Source organism: Lytechinus variegatus, chromosome 12 (genome assembly GCF_018143015.1).
Source record: "Lytechinus variegatus isolate NC3 chromosome 12, Lvar_3.0, whole genome shotgun sequence".
Taxonomy (NCBI): Eukaryota; Metazoa; Echinodermata; class Echinoidea; order Temnopleuroida; family Toxopneustidae; genus Lytechinus; species Lytechinus variegatus.
In genome coordinates, this window is record NC_054751.1 from 21,227,525 (window position 1) to 21,249,316 (window position 21,792).

At 36.8% G+C, this 21,792-nt stretch overlaps 1 protein-coding gene across 1 annotated transcript; it reads right to left on the reverse strand.

Moving 5' to 3' along the window:
- Positions 1–388: 388 nt before the first annotated feature.
- On the reverse strand, positions 389–21,108 carry LOC121425446 (small integral membrane protein 19-like). The gene is made up of 3 exons (XM_041621502.1): positions 20,866–21,108; positions 1,764–1,894; positions 389–731 (listed from the first exon to the last, which is right to left on the reverse strand). Exons 1-3 carry the CDS (start codon positions 20,982–20,984, stop codon positions 667–669), a joined length of 315 nt encoding a protein of 104 aa, XP_041477436.1. The 5' UTR covers positions 20,985–21,108; the 3' UTR covers positions 389–666.
- Positions 21,109–21,792: the final 684 nt, after the last annotated feature.

The following is a 21,792-nucleotide window of genomic DNA, read 5'->3' on the forward strand; positions in this document are numbered from 1 at the left end:
ATCGTAAAAATTGAAATATTGTATAATTCCAACAATAAAAAACAAAAGAAATAGTGAGTGACATCATCCACTCTCTCATTTGGATGTAACTGGCTCGTTCATATAACTATTTTGTAAAATATAAGCAAAACTTTGAAATGTCATTACTTTCTTGTTTTACATCCAATTTTGATGAAATTTTCAGCATTGTTGTTGTCTGATTTTTCTCTATTGATTAAAATCAACATTTTTCTGAGGTGGACTTGACCTTTAAACTTAAAAAAGTCTAAAAATCATCTCGAATGACCCCTTACCTGCATGAAAAATGCGTTTTCGGAGGCCAAAAATATGTTGGAAAGTTCTGAAATTAGACTTTGGTCTCAGACGTGGCATCCCCGGGTAAAGGACGCTGAGTAGACTTCCTGCTGGAAGACACCAATGAGAGGGGCCACTTAAAGATGCTTGGACTTTCACTAAGGTGCCTCATGATATCTGTTGACACAGCAAATTGTTGCTTCAGGCAGCTTCCATCTGAGATGGAGCATGGTGTTCAATCAAGAATAGCTTTGAACATCAATCCATCCCCCTCTCAAGTATTCACCATATGGTCCATACAAAGTTTTCATTGGATGTCTAGTGTGATGCCAGCATATCTGCGAAGTCCTTCATGAGTCTCTCATTTGTCATTCACAGACCATTCAAGTTGATGTGATGTTCTTGACTTACAGGTTTGCCTTGGTCCCATTTTCGAGCTGTGTTAAAGATGATATTAGTATAACACTAACAATATTTCCGTCTCAGAGCTTTCTTCTTAAAAACTTTATCTTGTTATCTAAATATTATCTGCCTTTTTTATTCTTCTTTGGAGGTCGAATGTTTTAACTGTGTAAATCCATTGCAAATATTGTGATTTTGCATGAAAAATTGTTATAAAAACATGAATAATAAAATAACGAAAAAAGGTAACACAGAATGAAAATGGTAGCAGCAGTAACACATGCATGTAGAGAGGATATATTTATAAGATAAAGATTAGATTCTTCATTATACAATCATGAAACTTAGGTAGAGTACCCTTAACATTCACCTACTATGTACAAGTTGCTGTAGTCTTTTTCAGATGGCCCAACAGATTGGACGGAGATGTTGTTGACTTTGTGGCACCGGCACATTGACAGTCCTTAGACAGCACATTTGGTAAAAGTCTTATGAGGTACTTGTACATGTAATTAACCTGTGTTTTTAATGAAGTACAGGCAAAGTTTTTCTCTACACCCTCTACTAACCAGCAACCAGATGAACCTCTTCCGACACCGGGGCCTATCACGTTATAAAGTTACTATTACCGTAACTTTGCTATCCAACTTCCCTGAAATCTATGATTTTGATTGGCTGATGAGCGATGTTACCGTGGTAGTTACCATTGGATAGCAAAATTACCATAATGACAAAAATGCGATGGTCCCTTAAAATTTAACAAATCAATTTTTCATGAAAAGAAAAGAAAATTTAATCTTCCTCATTTCATGCTCTTCCCTTGAACCAGATTCACCAGTGAATGTGTAGAAAATAATGAAGTCTCTGTATTACCTGTAGGGCTGTTTTTAAACATTGCAAGGGCTATAAATATCTGATCCAATTCCAAGGCCACCCTTTTGTGCCTTTTAAACTTTTTTTTTTATTTGTGCTGAAATATAAGAATACATCCTTTTTAACAGTGGCCTTGACATAAAAATATTGAAATCTAATACTTGCACAGCATAGGAGGAAAAAAAGGAACTTACAGATGTAGTATGATTCTAGTTGTTGTCTTAATCTGACTTGCTGTAGCTCTTCTTTATACCTGCTGTTAATAAGATCTGTCTGATCTCTTGTCTTCTTCATAGTCAACATTCTAACAATCTTTCCTTTGTTCCTGAAAAACATAAACACATATTGGAAAAATGTTTAAGGACAAGTCCACTCAAAAAAAAGTTGATTTGAATGAAAATAGAAAAATCCAACAAGCATTACGCTGAAATTTCATAAAAATCGGATGTAAAATAAGTTATGACATTTCAAAGTTAAGCTTAATTTCACAAAACAGTTATATATGCACATCCTGGTTGGCATGCAAATGGCAGACTGATGTCATCCACTCAATATTTCTTTTGTATTTTATTATATGAAATATGACATGTTCTAATTTTCTCATCGTCAAGTGAAACAATAATTAATTCCTCCCTAAACATATGGAAGTGGTATTGTTTAATACTTCATGGTTCAGTCCAAAAATTATATATTGTATAATTCAAACAATAAAAAATCAAAAGAAACAGTGAGTGAGGGACATCATTGTCTCATTTGCGTGTCACTGAGCTGAGTTGTGTGTATCACTGTTTTGTGAAAAATAAGTGAAACTTTAAAATATCATAACTTTCTTATTTTACATCCAATTTCTTTTGACATTTTCAGTTTTATTCTAGTTAGATTTTTCTATATTTATTCAAATTTACATTTTCTGGAGAGGAATTGACCTTTATTCCAGTTTAATGAATGAAAATCATGAATAAAACCCTGTTCACATTGGCATAAAGAGCATTAAAAACTAAAAAAAGAAAGAGAAGAATGAATGACATCATTTTCTGAATATTGTCGAAATTACGAAATCTTTCACAAAATTCGAGTTTTGTTATGAAAATGTTGAAATTTTTGCTCCTTCACTCGCAACTTTTCTTTTAAAAATATAATTTTTGCCCGGTCCATAGTAGTAGGCCTACTACCGGTATCTAGTGACTCTAGTCCCATGCAGCCACCCCAAGTTAAGTTTTTCCGGCTGAGAAATTGTTGGCCCTTGCCCTCCCCCCCCCCCCATTCTATTCCATTTGCCAGAATAGGCTCTAGCCAAGTCCCACATTAACTTGTAAAATTAGCTTGTTTTGACGGAAAGACTTCCATATGTCCCCTCCACTAATTTTAAAAAATACTTCCCCAAAACCCCCTTCTGTCTTTCTCTTTTTTCTTCTTTTTTTTCTTCTTACTTCGGTGGGAATTGGATTCGAACCTCTCGCTGCAGAACGAAGCATCTCCAGTCTGTCGCCTTACTCACTGAGCTAGCAGGAATTGTTGAAACATGGGTTTCATAACAATTATCGTGTGTGTGTGTGTAGAGTTTTGTCAGACGTGTATCAATCAGATATGATTATTTACGTCTGGGACCGACCTTTAACGTCACCATCCGAAAGACGCACAGCGACAAATTGTGTACAACGGATAGCAGAGCGTGAACGTAGCGGTCGTGTACATTTTTGCTTATTATATATGACGTCATCCAGCCACTGCCACTGCCGAGAACCAATTTATGAATGAAAATATAGTAAGCATGCGCAGTGCAAGCCTTTTATTTCCCCACATGCACAGAATTCCACCAAAACAAGTGTGCAATTCTCTATCACCTCGTACCAAAATCGACCTAGAATTTCACTTTCGCGTATTTTATATGAATTATGAAAGGCATTCTCGGAGGATCTATTTTCTCACCGATACTGCACAGGTAAGAGAATTTCTATTACTTTTTGCTTTTCCGTCAAAATCTTACAAATTAGCGTCTATATGTCATCGTGTTCGTTGGAATTTGTAGAGTCTATCGCAACGTGCACAAAGTCAATTGACTTCCGGGTTTCGGAGCGTCGCGTGAATATGCATGAAATTGCAGAGTTTCGATACCGGAGCGATCCGATCACGAACCAAGACCATTTACCGCATACACATCATGACCGGATATCGTTATCGCTATCGATACTTCCGCACGCAGTCCGAAGGAATTATTTTTCGAACCACGTGATCATGACGTGATCTGCGCGATTGACCAATCAGCGGTCTTCGAATCGCTGTGCGGAGATGATCTATCCGTTGTACACAGTCTATGGACAATTTGCCGTTGTGAGACGTGACCAGGGCTCACCTCTCATGCCTCTGCATCAATTTGTAACTTCCCCACAGCTTGGATTACAGGCGCACGCCACAACGCCCGATATTGCGACTAGTCTACTCTCCAAGAGTATTGGGTATTTATTTTTCTGACTAAATAAACCGATGCCATTGGGAATTACACACACTGCACTCGAATTTTTGACAGAATAAAGCCATATTTTGGTATGTATCCGACTTTTCCTTCTTAAATCTCTTAGACTATAGGCAGGACAACAAGAATTTCAAAATGTGTTTGTTGTCCCCAAGAATGATATCAAAAAATTTCTTAATATCTAATTTGTCATGTGAAACCAATTAAAACTTACGTAAAATTCATTTAAACTGCAAAAAAGAGCAATTTCATAGCACCAACATGGGTCGAAAAAGTCATAGACATCGCGGGTCCCTGTTAATGCACTGTCCTTACTATCGATAGTTTAAACGATCACGATGTGCTCGCTAAATGCGCGCGCCCGTCGGCGTCTGCTAGCCGTCCTCTGCTGTGACTCTCAAATAGCCCCGCATGTGCGATTTTTAGTCAGATCTTCCCATATGCTGTTTTTCATGTTAGTACATAGATGCGTGCGCGTTTTTTGCGGACGCAGATCATGTACCCATCTCCGTCGTCTGCTACGGCTCTCTATATCAGTCCCAACTTGTGAAATGTGTTTTCTGGTGTATTTTCATTTGGTCTACATGCAGTTTGCCCACTTGTTATTTGGTCTAATGCCAAATAGGCTAAACCCATTTGGTCAACTAAATTGCCATTTGGTCTACACTTGGTCTAATTCTCATTTAGTGAAATGTCCAGTTGGTCTAATTTCAGCATAACCTACATAATTATATATTTTTTTACTTTGTCAAATACTGGTACATAAAATTGGCTTTATATCATGCAGTTCCACATTGTAAATATGTATATTCATTTGGTTCACATGCAATTTGCCCACTTCTCATTTAGTCTAATGCCGAATTAGCTAAACCCATTTGGTCTACACTTGGTCCAATTCTCATTTTGTGAAATGTCCAGTTGGTCTAATTTCAGCACAACCTAGGCTACTTAATTATATTTTTTAACTTATATACATATATTTTAGTCTTTATACATATACCAAATGGGCTTGACCCATTTGGTTTTAAAAAAATTCTAAATGCCATTTGGTCTACACTTTGTCTAATTTACATTTGGTCTACACTACACTTGATCTAATTTTGAGTCCAGTCCAGGGTCTAATTTCAACATGACCTACATCATTATGATTTTATACTTTGTGAAATATATATTTTTTTCTTTATATAATTTCATTTCACCTTATAGTTTTAGCATTGGTTTCCAAATAAATAATACTTGAACAGTGGCATAATCATGATAATGGAGCCAAAAGTTTTGAAAGGTGTATCGGGTAAATTTATAAAGTTGCAAGCAGAAGCAAACAACAAAAAAATGTTGAAGCGGGGGGGGGGGGGGGGGGGGGGGCGGTGTTAATTAATTTCCTTTTATTTTCCAATGCCAGATCAAGCTTTGTTTTTGCTTGCTAAATTTTTTAAAAATTATATGTTCTGTTCTATCTACAATTTTTACTAATGATCCTTTTTTTACTTATTTTTTTTCAGACACATTCGCACCCGAACCGACTCTACAAGGGAAGAGAAGGAATTATTGAACCCCTTGAGAATATACAGGTCAAGGGCTGTAATAGTATACAGGGGCACTTCCTGTGAGTTTAATTTCATTTTATGTGTTTTCAGGATTTTTTTTAGGATATCTAACATTGCAGTGAAAATTATTGCCCTTCTGATAGTTTTTCAGCTGTGCATGCCCCTCCTTAATTTCAGTGAATAAGGTGTGGCACTGCCCTCTATGATTCATTTTGAATTCTAATGGGCTCCAAAATGCAGTAATTTATAAATGATAGCATAATCTTATTTTGATAAAGCATTTTCCTTAACGGGGGGGGGGGTGAATTTGACTACTAAACCAGCCCCCCCATGTCAAGGATTAAATTTTTTGGAAAAAAAAGCATATATAAAATAGATATAGTTATTGCATATCAGAATATTATTTTTTCTTGATGTTTTCTCAATAACTCTAAGCTGTTGTTGATGAATTCTTTCTTGAAACAAAAATAAGCAATTTATCCAAACATGTCAGTTTCATTTTGTAGACATATGCATTGAATTTACCAATTCAGAATATAAGGTATGCAATCTTTCATAAATGTTGATTTTTATCACTGGTGGATCTGGGGGAGGGCACATCTAGCTCAACCCCCCCCCCCCCCTTTGAGAGCTACAGTCAAGATGTAATGAAAATACGCAATTTTCATCAAAGAATCCCCCCCCCCGTAAGGCCCTTTTTTGCTTGACAAATTTTCATCCTGAAAATGTGCCCCCCCAGGATAAATCCTGGATCCACCACCCCTGGTTTTGATTAAGTTTACATGTATTTTCATTTTGAAAAAAAAAAAATCCTAGAGATTTATAAACAGCATGATTTACACTGAGCATTTCATACACTTTGTGCAGAAGAAATATTATCTTGAGAAATTTGGTTATTAAATTATGGAAGATATCTTTTGGAAATGAAATTACTTTATTGCAGTTATGTCTTACATTGTATTGTCATTTTACTTGATAGAAATTCATTATTTTTTATAACCATGACAGTGTTATAAATTCATATTTGCTAAATTGTAATAATCATTTTGATGTTCCTTCATCTTCATGAAAGTATGAATTCTAGTCATCTGCTTCAGTCTGCCCAATGAAATGGTTACAAAGGGCCTAAGCATCCCTTGTCATTTTTCAATAATTAGTTAAGTCAGTAGTCAAGTAAGGGGTCAGACAGTTTGGCTGTATTATATTTGTTTGTCTTACTAGTGTCAATTTACTAAACTTTTTCTGCTTGTGATTGAACCACCAAATTGCCAGATAGTACCAATTGATAATATGATACTTCATGTATTACAGGGGTATATTGCCTCCATTCCATTGTTGGGATGTATGCTATGGGCTGGGTAATATCATCTAACTTGTCCTGGAATAATCATTCTCTATAACAAGTTCACAGACAAACGGAGATTCCACTTCAGCAACTCTCAGTTGAACATCAACATTCCTGGCATTGGTGGGGGAAGCCAAAAATTTTAGGGGGGAACCGCCAAAATCTTTTGACCCCCCCCCCCCCCCCGAAAAAAAAAAGATAGTGACCAAATAATTTTTTGGGGGGGACACAGGAAACAAAATTGAAAATTGACAAGCCAAAAAAAATTAAAAAATAAGGTTATCAACAAAAAATTGAGGGGGATGGAATCGTCCCCTCCCCACCTCAAATTTAGGGGGATACCCCCCCCCCCCACTTCCGCCGCCTATGATTCCTGGTGCTTGGAGATCTGCGAAAGGCATGCTATAACATCCACTAAGTTCCATTTCCTTTCATGTTTTTTCCTCTTCTTAGTGAGCATCTCCAAGTGTTCATATTTTTTCAGTGTCCTTTTTTAGATTTATCAAACTCAGTTTTATTACCTGATAAAATTCTATCCCAAGAATTGAACACTTTGATCAAATTTGGAAGTTCAACTTAATGTACGTAACTGACAATATATAACTGAAAATAGAAAATAAAAGGCAAAATAATAATCATGAGAAAAATAATAAAGAAAAACAGTTACTCAAATCAAATTCACTCAAAACCATACACTAATGTACTCTCCTCAAAAATCAGTTCTCACTTTTAGGTATTGATCATTCATTCAGTCAATAAAATAATAAAAACAGAGACAGGAGGTCCTCCTCAAAATAAACACAAACACAGAGTCTCACATACACACTACACATTAAGAGTAAAATCAGTTTGTATCTTTCGTGGGATTTGTTTTTATGTAAATCTGGATTCTTCTTGTTAGTAGGGCCTTAGGTCACTCTGACTTGAACTTAAAACTTCCAATCTCAAGAAGGCAAGATATCTCAGTAGATAGTCATTGTCAAGATGTTTAGGAATTCAATCTGGAGGTGAGGTTATTCATGATGGCATCTGATATTCTGGCAGAAAGAATGAGAAATAAAAAAGTGCATAAATACAATTATTTATTTTTTCAATGCAAATTAAATAAACGAGTCATTCAAGATAGTGTGTATTTTTTAGAGGGGGGGAGGTGATGGCATATTTTAGTCCAAATTATTTTTATCTTCATTTTTTTCCACTTGTATTACCATTTATTCAAAAATTGCAATAAACATATTAATATATAAATGAGTTTTAATCTAGTTGGCAAAAGAAAAACCAGTGGCGGCGGCAGTGCAAAGAAAATGCCAGTAAAAGGCAGTAAAGCACTGTGTCTGAGTGACTGACACCACGGCACTGACAGTGAGGTGAATGTTCATTTTCCAGTGCATGCACATTATTGCCCCATCATATTCACTCGTTTTCAGAAAATATTTAGTTATTCCTCATATGACCATGATTATCTCCTTCATGTCATTACTCTGGTGTTTATTCATGATTTTAAATTCAGGAAATCATTTAGCAAACAAAGAAAACAAAGCATTTCTTGACTGTGATTCCGTGTGATTCAAGTTCTATTTCATTTCTGTGTATCACACGTACGCACGTACGTGACGTAATCTTGATCTCTAATCTGCTAATTGTTATGTTAATTAATCATCCCGTGCGCGCGATTAAAATGGCTCGAAATTCGACCAAATTCAAGGGCAGCTCAGCTTGTAAACCTCACTGAGAAGGGCTTCCACAGCCTTTGCGATTCCCCGCGCTGCAATTTAACTGCAAGACACAGAAAGGAAATCAATTCAAGTTTCACAATCAACGGAAAATCCAGAACACTTCGAGACCCATTTTGCAAGAAATACAACTAAATAAGGTAAGAATTGAGAGCAACTCACGACACTTTTGACTTACCGACACTTTCATGGTTATTTTTGGAAGATTTCATGGAATTTGGGGCACGAAAATGACTTCGGTAGCTCGCGAAAGTCCTATGCATTACGATGACATATTTTTCATCGCACGGGAGGACAATCACAAAGAGAAAATATCATATTCATCCGCGCTGACAGGGGCTTAATTTTGACGATATCGCATCGCTATGCGATTTCACTCATTGACAAGCGGACGAAACTTACGTACAAATTTTGAGCACTTCCGCGACAGCGCCATCTAGTGACTACGGCCGTGCCTAACTAAGTCTTCCCTTATAAAAAAAATTGAATGGTATACCATTGACTACCATTTATCATACACCATTGATATACCATTGGAATACCATTCGCACAGCACCCACCATACACCAATGGTATACCATTCAAGCCTCAATGGTATACCATTCAAACTAATTTAAATAATTCGGACGTTACTATTACCATATTCATGAGCACCATTTACCATTCATATACCATTGATCAAACACCATTCACCATTGATCTACCATATGGCCACTATAGACAGGTTTACCATTGACCACCATTCACCATTCAGCCACCATTCACTGGCCTACCATTTACCATTCAGCCACCATTCACTGGACACCATTGGCCTACCAATTACCTTACACCATTCGCCTACCATTCAACATACACCATTCGTGTACCATTCACCATATACCATTCGTGTACCATTCACCATCCGCGTACCATTCATCGTATACCATTCGCGTACCATTCACTTTACACCATTCGCGTACCATTCACCGTACACCATTCGCCGTACACCATTCGTGTACCATTCACCGCTCACCATACACCATTCAACTACCATTCGTCGTACACCATTCGCGTACCATTCACTGTACACCATTCACCGTACACCATTCGTGTACCATTCACTGCTCACCATACACCATTCAACTACCATTCGTCGTACACCACACACCGTTCACCATTGATTGACCATTCACTTTACACCATTCTACCATACACCGTATACCATTGACCTACCATTTACAGTGCACCATTGGCCTACCATACACCATTGAACTACTATTCACCGTACACCATAGGCTTACCATACACCATTGGCTTACCATACACTGTACACCATTGACCTACCATTTACCATACAACACTGTCATACACACTATACTATTAGTCAACCATTCAAATAACATCATTGGTCATACACTATAGACCACAAGTGTAAATTCAATGGTAGACCAATGGTTTACACTGAATGGTAGACAGTAGAACAACGATGTGCAATGTATAGTAGGCCAATAAAGTACAGTGAATGGTAGACCAATGGTGAACAGCATATCTCTGGGGTTAATGGTAGGCTTAATAATGGAATAAGTATACACAAGAAAAAAAATGAAAACAGTTACTTATTTCAAGAACGTCAATAAAATGTTTTTACTATAAGAAGTTTAAGTACAGCATAAATGGCACAGAGTATTCACAAGTATAGACTTTATAATAAAGCACATAAGTTATTAATATATATGACTTAGCTACTCATTGATATCTATACTCTGTCAATCTTGTTATCTAAAAATAAACATGCATCAAGACAGAGTTTGATTGAAAAACACAACAAATGAAGACTAACATTTCCAAGAATAAACCTGTTCTCTCATATTGCTTTTTACATGGATTGAGTACTTGGCAAAACCACTGTTCTGCATACAAACCTGATACTTGTAATACAATAAACTTGATGTTAAATCTGTTATGTGTAATTGCTTTCAACGACATTAATACACATTTTTTACTAATAAGTTCAAGTACAAAAGAGTATTGACAGGTATGGCATAAAAGCACCATATTATGAATACATGTGACTGTGCGACTCCACAAGAGATCAATGATTGCACTCCACATAAATATTATGTTAATCTTCCTATAAACAAATTTACATGTAAGACAGAGTTTGGACAACAAACTAATGAACACCATTTTTCGAAGATTAAACTCAAAATGTGTGATAGCCTTCACATGGCCAAATGAATAAAGTGTACCACACCTAGAAGAAATGAAATATCCCCAAAAGGGGGGAAAATAGTACCCCCAAATTGGTCTCTTTTTTCTTTTCACCTAAAAAGATATATCAATGGCATGTTTCTACATAGAATTGTTAAAAGGTATTACCCGCCTAAGTATCCAGAATCCCGGATAACTGTAGAAACAGACGCGATGCGGTTTATTAATAAATTGCATCGCACAAAATACGGTTTCTCATAACCATCTCTCTGAGAGGTGGTTATTGCCATGTTAATCCGTTTAAATTTTTTGTAAAAACATGGGGCAAAATAGCATACGTGTCTGGCTTAAGTGCGTGAACCAAGAAGTGCGATCTCACAGTATACATATATTCTGGCCGGTTTTTATCTCGCCAGCTGATCGCGAAACATGTGTACCTGTTACAATGAGTGAGATCTACCATGAATTTTGAAAATTTTCCTAACGAGATGCAATTTTTGACATACCAAAATGCAATGTGAGGTTATAGGTTGAATTTTCCGATTTTCCGATTTTCCGATTTCCGCCGTATTTGCGGCGTGAAATGCAAGTTATCAGATTATTCAGTCTGTAGAAAGAGGTTGGTTTAAGAACGATAAGGTTATTCGAGTCCGGAAAAAAACCTGTTTTTAATGATTTAATGTACAAACACGCCAAAAGTTTATCATAAATACAATAATGATACATTAAGAAATAAATAATATATCACACATAGAAAAAAAAATATAATGAAATAGGGAAAGAAAATTATTCAATTTAGAACACTAAAAAACAGAAGAAAAATAGAGACCTTTTTGCAAAAAATATAGAAAATAATATATACAAGATACCCACTAATTTCTTTCTATTTTTGTTGTGTTAAATCAGATGAATAACTCAACTATGTGTGAGAAATAATATGATTATTGTCTTACACAGTAAATCAGTAGTCAATCGTAATTTTTTACAACCGAGCTTGGACAAAATTTAAATTCATATAATACAAAAAATATATAAATTGTGATCTTGTATATTCATGAGGACTTGCAGAGAACAGTTTTACCAAAAAATAACAACTTTAATTCGTCAAAACTTGGTTAATCCTCAACAAATTTTTATGAAATTTTCAGTGTTTTTTGTTGTCTGATGTACACTTTGAATTATATCACATAGCTTTCAGTCTCGAGTACCTCTAGCCCTTCAATCAAATTGGTTGGACGACCGGTTACATTTTACATATAACATAGTTATAAGGAGAATGAAGGGGACCATAGAAAGAAAGCATGAGAAAAGGGGAGATTTTGGTAGGGAGAGAATGAATCAGAAAAGGATCATGCTGAAAATTTCATTAAAATCTGATAATAACAAAGTTATTGAATTTGAACAACATTTTGGTAAAAAATTAACCCAATCGTCAGGAATATTTGTTAGGCTTATTCTATAAAATGAAATAATTATTTCATATTTTCATACATGTGTGTATGATATGTCCCAAGTATCATATCATTATTTCCAGCAATGCATATCTTCACATTAAAGGTAAAGTCCACCACAGAAAAGGTTGTTTTGAATCAAAAGAGAAAATCAGGCAAGCATCATGCAAAATATTTCATCTAAATCGGATGCAAAATAAGAAAGTCATGACATTTTGAAATTTCGCCTATTTTTCACAAAATAGTTATATACACAATTTACCCACATGCATATGAGAGAATCGATGATGTCCCTCACTTTTTGTTTTGGTTTTCATTGTTTGAATTGTACAATATTTCAATTTTTACAGATTTGACAATAAAAAATCAAAATAAAACTTTATTTCATAGGACAATGAGGAGAAAATTATAATATTTCATATTTAAAAAACAAAGAAAAGTGAATGAGTGATGTCATCAGTTCCCTCATTTGCATACCGACCTGGATGTGCATGTAACTATTAAGTGAAATTGAGCGAAACTTTAAAATGTCATGCCTTTCTTATTTTTCATCCGATTTTTATGTTTGATTTTTCTCTTTTTAATCAAATCAACTTTTTTGTTAGGGTGGACATGTCTTTGAAATAAATTTTCACTCCATTTTTTATAGTTCTCGGAGGACAAAATGTAAATTAGCGCGACTTCTTGTAATAAAATACAAGTGGGGATATGACATCAGCTGGTTAGTGGTTCTGACTCTCACCTTCCAAACAGAGGGTCGTGAATTTGAGTCCTAGCCATGGTGTGTTTTCCTTCAGCCCGAAATTCATCCACACTGTGCATCACTAGACCCAGATGAAGTGAATGGGTACCCGGCAGGATTAATTCCTTGAAGCTGTAATAAGAAATATTGGATGATAACAATGCAAAGGACCGTATATTAGCTAAGGGTTCAAAATATGAATGCTTGTCGTGTGTGTAAGCTTTCTTTAGAAGTTTATATATTTTTTTATATATCGAGAAATTTGCAGTATACTCTACCATTCAATTGAATGATACCAATTAACAAATATCAACAAAACATTTGGTAAAATATGATAAATAAATTTATGTTTAACCATAGATGGGTAGACAATAACCTATCTAATGGGAGGTTGCCCCAATGATGAAAAATACCACAACAAATGAATACCTGGGGACAAATTGTCCACCCTTCCCCCCTCAGCCAACATACTGATATTTTTTCTGGGGGGGGGGTGTCAGAAAAGACTTGTGCTCCTCTAAATAGGGATGACATTTGTCCTTTCTCAGGATTTTTTACCATTCCTGACAAGGTTTTTTTTTCCAGCTATGCCACTGCAGGAATACAATCTGTTTTATCTCATGAAGCTTTGCAATTTTTTCTACTGAAGAAAATTCTTACACACCTACCTTTCATAAACTCCAATTGTTTCTTGTACATGGCACGTTTTCTGTGTTCAACACCCGTCGTGTCATTCCCAGATAAGGCTGGACCATCTACCTTATCATCCAGTGTATCCGTCGTCCAAACTTTGAAAATGAAATAAAATCAATTTGAGAGTTGTAAAATCTGCATGTATGTGCAGATACAAGCAAAAATAGAATACTAATATAGTAATAGAAAAAAAATGATCTTAGAACTTATGTTAAAGATATTTTTCATGGATCTCTGATTACCAGCCCAGAATTCAGGATAAAAATAAGGAAATGTGATAGTATTCAGCGTAGTTCAGACAAGGCTGTATTATAACTGTGCATGCTTTATACTAGTAAAAGCTAGGTCATCTGAAATCAAATGTCTATAGCAGCAATTTTCAAGAGGGTAATCGATGACATAAATTCCATTTTTCTGGTATTGACAACCGCAGAAGCAGATCCAAGAGGGCACATTTGACCTGTGCCCCCACCTAGAGAGCAATAGTCGATGTGTTTGATAAAAATGTGGCTTTCTTACACAAGTGTTCCCCCCCCCCTTCGAAAGTTACAGCAAATATTTATATTAAAAATATTGTCTCATACAAGAGGATCTCTTTTTTGGTTTGCTTGTTATTTAAAGTTTCCTTGGGAAAATGTGCCCCACTACCCCCTTTGAGAAATCATGGATCTGTTCATGGACAATCATATGCCAGTGGATGGACTCCAGACGTTTTTAGGCAAGTTTTGATCAGTAAATAAATAAAAACAGATAAAATGTGATCACAGGACAAACTTAACTTTAAAAAAGGATAAAATTTACTTTAAAAAATTGATATGCCTAGCCCCATGAAAGGATCTAAGAATACCCTCCCGCACTAATGCAGTTTCACACCAGCCAACTCACAGTGAACAATTGTGTACAACGGATAGCGGAGCGTGAACGTAGTGGTCGTGTACATTTTTGCTTATTACATGACGTCATCCAGCCACTGCCGAGAACCAATTTATGAATGAAAATATAGTAAGCATGCGCAGTGCAAGCCTTTTGTTTCCCCACACAGAATTCCACCAAAACAAGTGTGCAATTCCCTATCACCTCGTACCAAAATCGACCTAGAATTTCAATTTCGCATATTTTATATGAATTATGAAAGGTATTCTCGGAGGATCTATTTTCTCACCGATACCGCACAGGTAAGCGAATTTCAAATACTTCTTGCTTTTCCATCAAAATTTTACGAATTAGCGTCTATATGTCATTGTGTTCCTTGGAATTTGTAGAGTCTATCGCAACGTGCAAAAAGTCAATTGGCTTCCGGGTTTCAGAGCGTCGCGTGAATATGCATGAAATTGCAGAGTTTCGATAATTTTTGATCGATACCGGAGCGATCCGATCACGAACCAAGACCATTTACCGCGTACACAACATGACCGGATATCGTTATCGCTATTTCCGCACGCAGTCCAAAGGAATTATTTTTGGGACCATGTGGTCATGACGTGATCTGCGCGATTGACCGATCAGCGGTCTTCGAATCGCTGTGCGGAGACGATCTATCCGTTGTACACAGTCTATGGACAATTGTTTGTTGTGCATGCAACTTCGAGCAAAACTCCCCACCAGAGTTGTCTACACACATTTTGAGATCAATATTCAATATGCCCACCACTTTTCAAAATATTGCGGATCGCTTGGATTCGCCGTCATGTTGATATGGACCGAAGTTATGCGATCAAAAGATTCGCATGCGGCATGCTGGCAGTTTGTTCGCCACATGTTAGCATGATTTGGTTGCTAACTTCAGTCCATATATATATTAAGGCGAATCCCAGCGATCGCGAAGTGATGTCTACGGATTAGATCAACGACGTCGAGATCAAGACTAAATATAGCCGTTCCCAATATTTTGAAAAGCGGTGGGTATATTAACATAGAAATGTGACTGAGAGACCTGTCATGACATTTGGGAACAAGTTTTGGTGATGAGGTATGCTGGTAATCGGCCGGTGCAAAACTGCATTAGCGCCAGTTTTCTCTGCATAATTATTGCAGCCTCTGTAGAAAAATTGAATAGGAATCGTTTGTCACTCCGTCCAGTCACAGTTCCACACACAAAGTGCACATTTTACCATTGAAATAGTATGTGCAATTACACAGCGACAAATTGTGTACAACGGATAGCGGAGCGTGAACGTAGCGGTCGTGTACATTTTTGCTTATTACATGACGTCATCCAGCCACTGCCGAGAACCAATTTATGAATGAAAATATAGTAAGCATGCGCAGTGCAAGCCTTTTATTTCCCCACACAGAATTCCACCAAAACAAGTGTGCAATTCTCTATCACCTCGTACCAAAATCGACCTAGAATTTCACTTTTATGAAAGGTATTCTCGGAGGATCTATTTTCTCACCGATACCGCACAGGTAAGAGATTTTCGATTACTTTTTGCTTTTTTTTCAAAATCTTACAAATTAGCGTCTATATGTCATCGTGTTCGTTGGAATTTGTAGAGTCTATCGCAACGTGCACAAAGTCAATTGGCTTCCTGGTTTCGGAGCCTCGCGTGAATATGCATGAAATTGCAGAGTTTCGATAATTTTTGATCGATACCGGAGCGATCCGATTACGAACCAAGACCATTTACCGCGTACACATCATGACCGGATATCGTTATCGCTATCGATACTTCCGCACGCAGTCCGAAGGAATTATTTTTCGGACCACGTGATCATGACGTGATCTGCGCGATTGACCAATCAGCGGTCTTCGAATCGCTGTGCGGAGACGATCTATCCGTTGTACACAGTCTATGGACAATTTGCCGTTGTGGTGAACAGTATAGCTAAGTTATAGACCTGCGTAGCCTTTATCATTTTTTAAACTTTAGGACCCATGTTTCACCTCCATTTTATCTCATTTCAATACCAACATCTATCAACAACAAATTATAAGCCTAATTTCAAAGCAATATTTGTCGGCAAGTTTTCAATTTCAGTGAATTAACGTGTGCAGTAACGGTCTATTTCACAATTAAAACTTTGACAGTCTTGACATTAGCATTAACAAATCATTCATTCATGAATTCAATGTAGGCCTATTCAGAGATGGTTTTTGTAAAACATTGACAATAAACATCAGGCAATATGAGCGAATTACTATTCACTGCTCGCCGAGCTAAACTCTGCCAATACAAAGCATAAAAACCATAAGCACTCCCTATCGTCAAAGCCACGTCCCGGCCCGTAGAGCAGCGGCCAGCGCCAACGGGGCAGTGACGGTGGCAGTGCAGTGGTCGTGCATGTCGTGGCAGTACAACGACATCTAACATTTTGAGACAATTTGAGAAATAAATCAAAGAAAATTGTTATAGAACTTACTGTTTAGCCTTCTACAAATGACTTTGAAGTCGCTGTCCGAATCTGACCCGTGTTCCTTTAGTTTTTGATGAATTATCGACGGACTTATCAACAGCAAAACGGTAGTAGGCCTACCGGTAGATCGAGTTTTCTTTTTCAAATATTGCACTCGGCGGTTAGACGTTCGCGCGTGCGTGCGAGAACAATACGTATTTATAATAGAGCTACCTGGCAAGCAGCCAAGCGGCCCTGCTCGCCAACACATATGGGGGGGGGGATAAATTATGACCAAATCTGGGGGAGGGGACTTCTTCGCCAAGATAAATAAACATCCCGATATGGGTGGGGGGGGGGTGAATCAAACCCAAATCAGGGGTGTCTTCTTTTTCCTCTCGATTGGTTCGTGGTTGGAAACCATGATGGCGTGAGATCAATTTTTGCCAGGGTTTCCCTTGGATCTTGGAATCTATGAAAAATAGTTTTCGATCCCTTCATTTTTTTCCTTTTCTTTTCTCTTCTTTTCTTTTTTTATTTTCGTTGTCTTTTTTTCTTTTCTCCTCTGCCTTTTTCTTTTCTTGTTTTTTCCCTTTATATGTATATTTTTTACTCATTCCTCTTCCCTTTCAATTTGCTTTTGTTTTGATTGAAATAGAGATTTCATTCAGTATATTTCTTTTCTGTTACATTGTACTATACCCTGTATGGCGGCAGGGAATTTTGATAGGGGTGGGGGAGCAAGACAATATGGATAAATCATTTCAATCAAGTAATGACCGTCCTATAGAATAGCTCTCCTCTTTATGAACGCCGTCCGTGAGAAAGAATAATTAGGGCCTAAAAATAGAATTAGAATTTTGAAAATATCATTTGTAAAAAAAAAGAGAGGAATAATTCATGATTGGAAGCAGCTATAAGGTACAAATGGGTTCGGAGGGGGCTTTGGACGTTGCAGACTGACCATATCAGGGTTTGCGGATGGGAATTTGATATAGGTTGGGGGACCAAGACAACCAACAGTGAATTCATTTTGAGCAAAATATGGGCCGCGGGCATTGCAAGAAACTTTCAATCGAACGAAAATCAATTTCACACTCCAAAATCAATTGAAAGTCATACTTTTCATTGCAAACTTGCAACTGATTTATTGTTTCTTCCATCAAAAAAATCCAAATTGATATGTTTTAGATAAAATTAATGTATATAACCTATAAATTTGTATCTTGGGATTAATTGCAAATATCTAAGTTTGGAACACTCCAGATATAGTTCTCTTCATAAAAAGCGGCCATAAATAAGCAAAATGATTATAAATTAAATAGAATAAAACTTTGAAAATAAAAATATGAAGAACGTAGTTTAAAATAAAAACGAACAGTATACCGTACGATAGAGGAGCTACATTCATGCCGTTCATTAATTTTGACTACCAAGAAACAAAAAGCGAAAGGAAACAAAGGGAAAAAGAGAGGATGGTGATCAATGTACAATTTTCTATTTAGCACGATACGCATCTTCTTCATGCTCCCTATAAAACGTGCATGTTTGAATTTCAAGATTTTAATGGTAAATGATTACAGGGAACTTTCGGGAGCGGCTGTGAAATAATTTGTCCGTTGGTATTAAGGTACAATTAAAACCCTTTTTATCAAATAAGATTTCATTGACCGATTGATTTTGATTTTGCACCCATTGCATCAGATTTAAATTTAGAAGGTAATATGTACAATCGTAAAATATACAAATTTATAGTATTGTATTATAACCACTGGATCAATTATATTTAAACACATATAGACCTTTTACTTAATAAGGACAAAGACAATTTAAAAGAATGCAAGAGACCATGTTTACCATCATGAGCGATTACACTTGATTAGGGGAAGCTGCTCGCATAAAAGTCACGACTCAAAAATTTTATTAACTCTAAATACTTTTAAATCTTTGATATATTTTCTTTAAATCTTCGAAATTATGTTATTGGGTAATGCAATTGGGCATACCATTCTCCATTAACACAAATGACATTCATTAGGCACACACCACTAAGCCACTATGGCATTACAATTATCCAACAACTATCCAATGATTATACCACTAGGCACATACTACTAAGACACAATATTGGGCATATGGTACACCATTGATACCAATCATATCATTAGGCATATGCCACTGAGACTATTGGATATCACTGAGACACCATTGAGTATATGGTATACCATTCACCATACCAGTCATACCACTATAGCGGCACATACTACTGAGACACTATTGAATATCACTGAGACAACATTGTATACCACTGAGACACCATTGGGTGTATGGTATACCATTCATCATACCATTATAGAGGCACATACTACTGAGACACCATTGAATACCACTGAGACACCATTGTATACCACTGAGACACCATTGGGTGTATGGTATACCATTCATCATACCATTATAGAGGCACATACTACTGAGACACCATTGACCACCACTGAGACACCATTGTATACCACTGAGACACAATTGTATACCACTGAGACACCATTGGGTGTATGGTATACCATTCATCATACCATTATAGAGGCACATACTACTGAGACACCATTGAATACCACTGAGACACCATTGTACACCACTGAGACACCATTGGGTGTATGGTATACCAGTCAAACCATTAGAGGCACATAGTACTGAGACACTATTGAATACCACTGAGACACCATTGGGTGTATGGTATACCATTCATCATACCATTATAGAGGCACATACTACTGAGACACCATTGAATACCACTGAGACACCATTGTACACCACTGAGACACCATTGGGTGTATGGTATACCAGTCAAACCATTAGAGGCACATACTACTGAGACACCATTGACCACCACTGAGACACCATTGTATACCACTGAGACACCATTGGGTGTATGGTATACCATTCATCATACCATTATAGAGGCACATACTACTGAGACACCATTGAATACCACTGAGCACCATTGTACACCACTGAGACACCATTGGGTGTATGGTATACCAGTCAAACCATTAGAGGCACATACTACTGAGACACTATTGAATACCACTGAGACACCATTGGGTGTATGGTATACCAATCATACCATTACAGGCACATACTACTGATACACCATTGAATACCACTGAGACACCATTGTATACCACTGAGACACCATTGGGTGTATGGTATACTATTCATCATACCAATCATACCATTACAAGCACATACCACTGAGACACCATTGAATACCACTGAGACACCGTTGGGTGTATGGTATACCATTCATCATACTAATCATACCATTAGACACATACCACTGAGACACCATTGGGTATATGGTATACCATTTACCATTGAATAAACTACCAATTACCATTAAGAACTTACCATTGAAACACCACTTAAATACCATTCGCGTACCATTTACCATTCAGACCACCATTCAACTACCATTCGGCACCATTCAAATACCATTGGCGATTTTTATAAGGGTTAGATATATGTTAGATAATTCTTGATAAACCTTCTCCATATTTTTTTTTCAATTTTAGTGGAGAGGACATATGGAAGTCTTGCCGTTTTGACTTATGACTTCACTTATTATGACGGGATACTACTCGGAGCCCAACACATAAATATGTTTGGCTCTATTAATTTGCACAACGGAGTATGCACTAGAATCGCACGCGCTAAGACCGTACCGTATCAACCGGGTAGAACGCTACACGACTCTAGTAAAATTAGTCAAAGAAAATCGAAACTTACTTTCGGACGTAGAAAAAGAACCAAAGCGAAACGACGATGACAACCATGTAAATGTTAGTTGCTTCATTCCAGTGATCGATGTGTTCCTCTGGAGGAAGACCATGATTTTCATGCGCCATTTTTCGGATCAGAGCGCGGGATGCGCGGCGTCTGACAGTCAGTCATACAGTAGAAAAACAACAATATAAATATAACATCTACGGCACGCCATAAGGGAACCAATTATTTAGTGTTCATGTTCGGCATTCAGACTGGGGAGCGTTTCATCAATATTTTCATCCGCGACAAGTTGTCAGATCTGACATCTTTCCATGATTTTGATTGGCTGAGAGGCACTGTTCCTATGGTAACTGTCGGATAAAATGGGACTTGTCGGATAAAACGTCCGACAAGTCCTTTCATGAAACGCCCCCTGAGCTATGATAGAGAAAAGTGTAAAATTCCTGACCAGTTAGTTACGATTTTTTTTAAGAGGTATTGAAGCAAACCTGTGAAAAATTTCCTTTGAAACTTGCATCTTATTAACCAATACACCATAGTTCACCATTTTCTTTTCTTTTTTACAACTCATCTTAATCACATTATATATAATTTAAATACTTTATTGACCCAATTTGTACACGTAGGCGTATGATCCTTGACTGCCCCACCTAAGTCAGGGAGCTTAAAGACGGGGCTGTTTTTTTTTAATACAAGAAAAAAAATATTACTGACTCATGATAAAATGTTGTCATCAATCTTAAAAAAAACTAAAAGATTACGCATTTCTGATGTAATTCTTTCCACTCTCAGATGAACACATAACTTGAAACGAACACTAAGTATTATATTGATGGTTAAGAATTAATCACAGGATGTTTTGGCACCAAAAACTTTTTTAAAGAAGACGGCAGAGTCTAGCATTTTTGTAAATTCTGGCTTGTATAT

Excerpts from the sequence above, each read along its gene's own strand:
- LOC121425446 (XM_041621502.1), bottom strand. The coding sequence starts at position 20,984 with ATGGCGCATGAAAATCATGGTCTTCCTCCAGAGGAACACATCGATCAC. Across the intron at positions 1,895-20,865 it reads TTCTTTTTCTACGTCCGAAA|GAACAAAGGAAAGATTGTTA; the intron begins GTAAGTTTCGAT and ends TATGTTTTTCAG. Across the intron at positions 732-1,763 it reads ACTAGAATCATACTACATCT|CTCGAAAATGGGACCAAGGC; the intron begins GTAAGTTCCTTT and ends TCTTTAACACAG.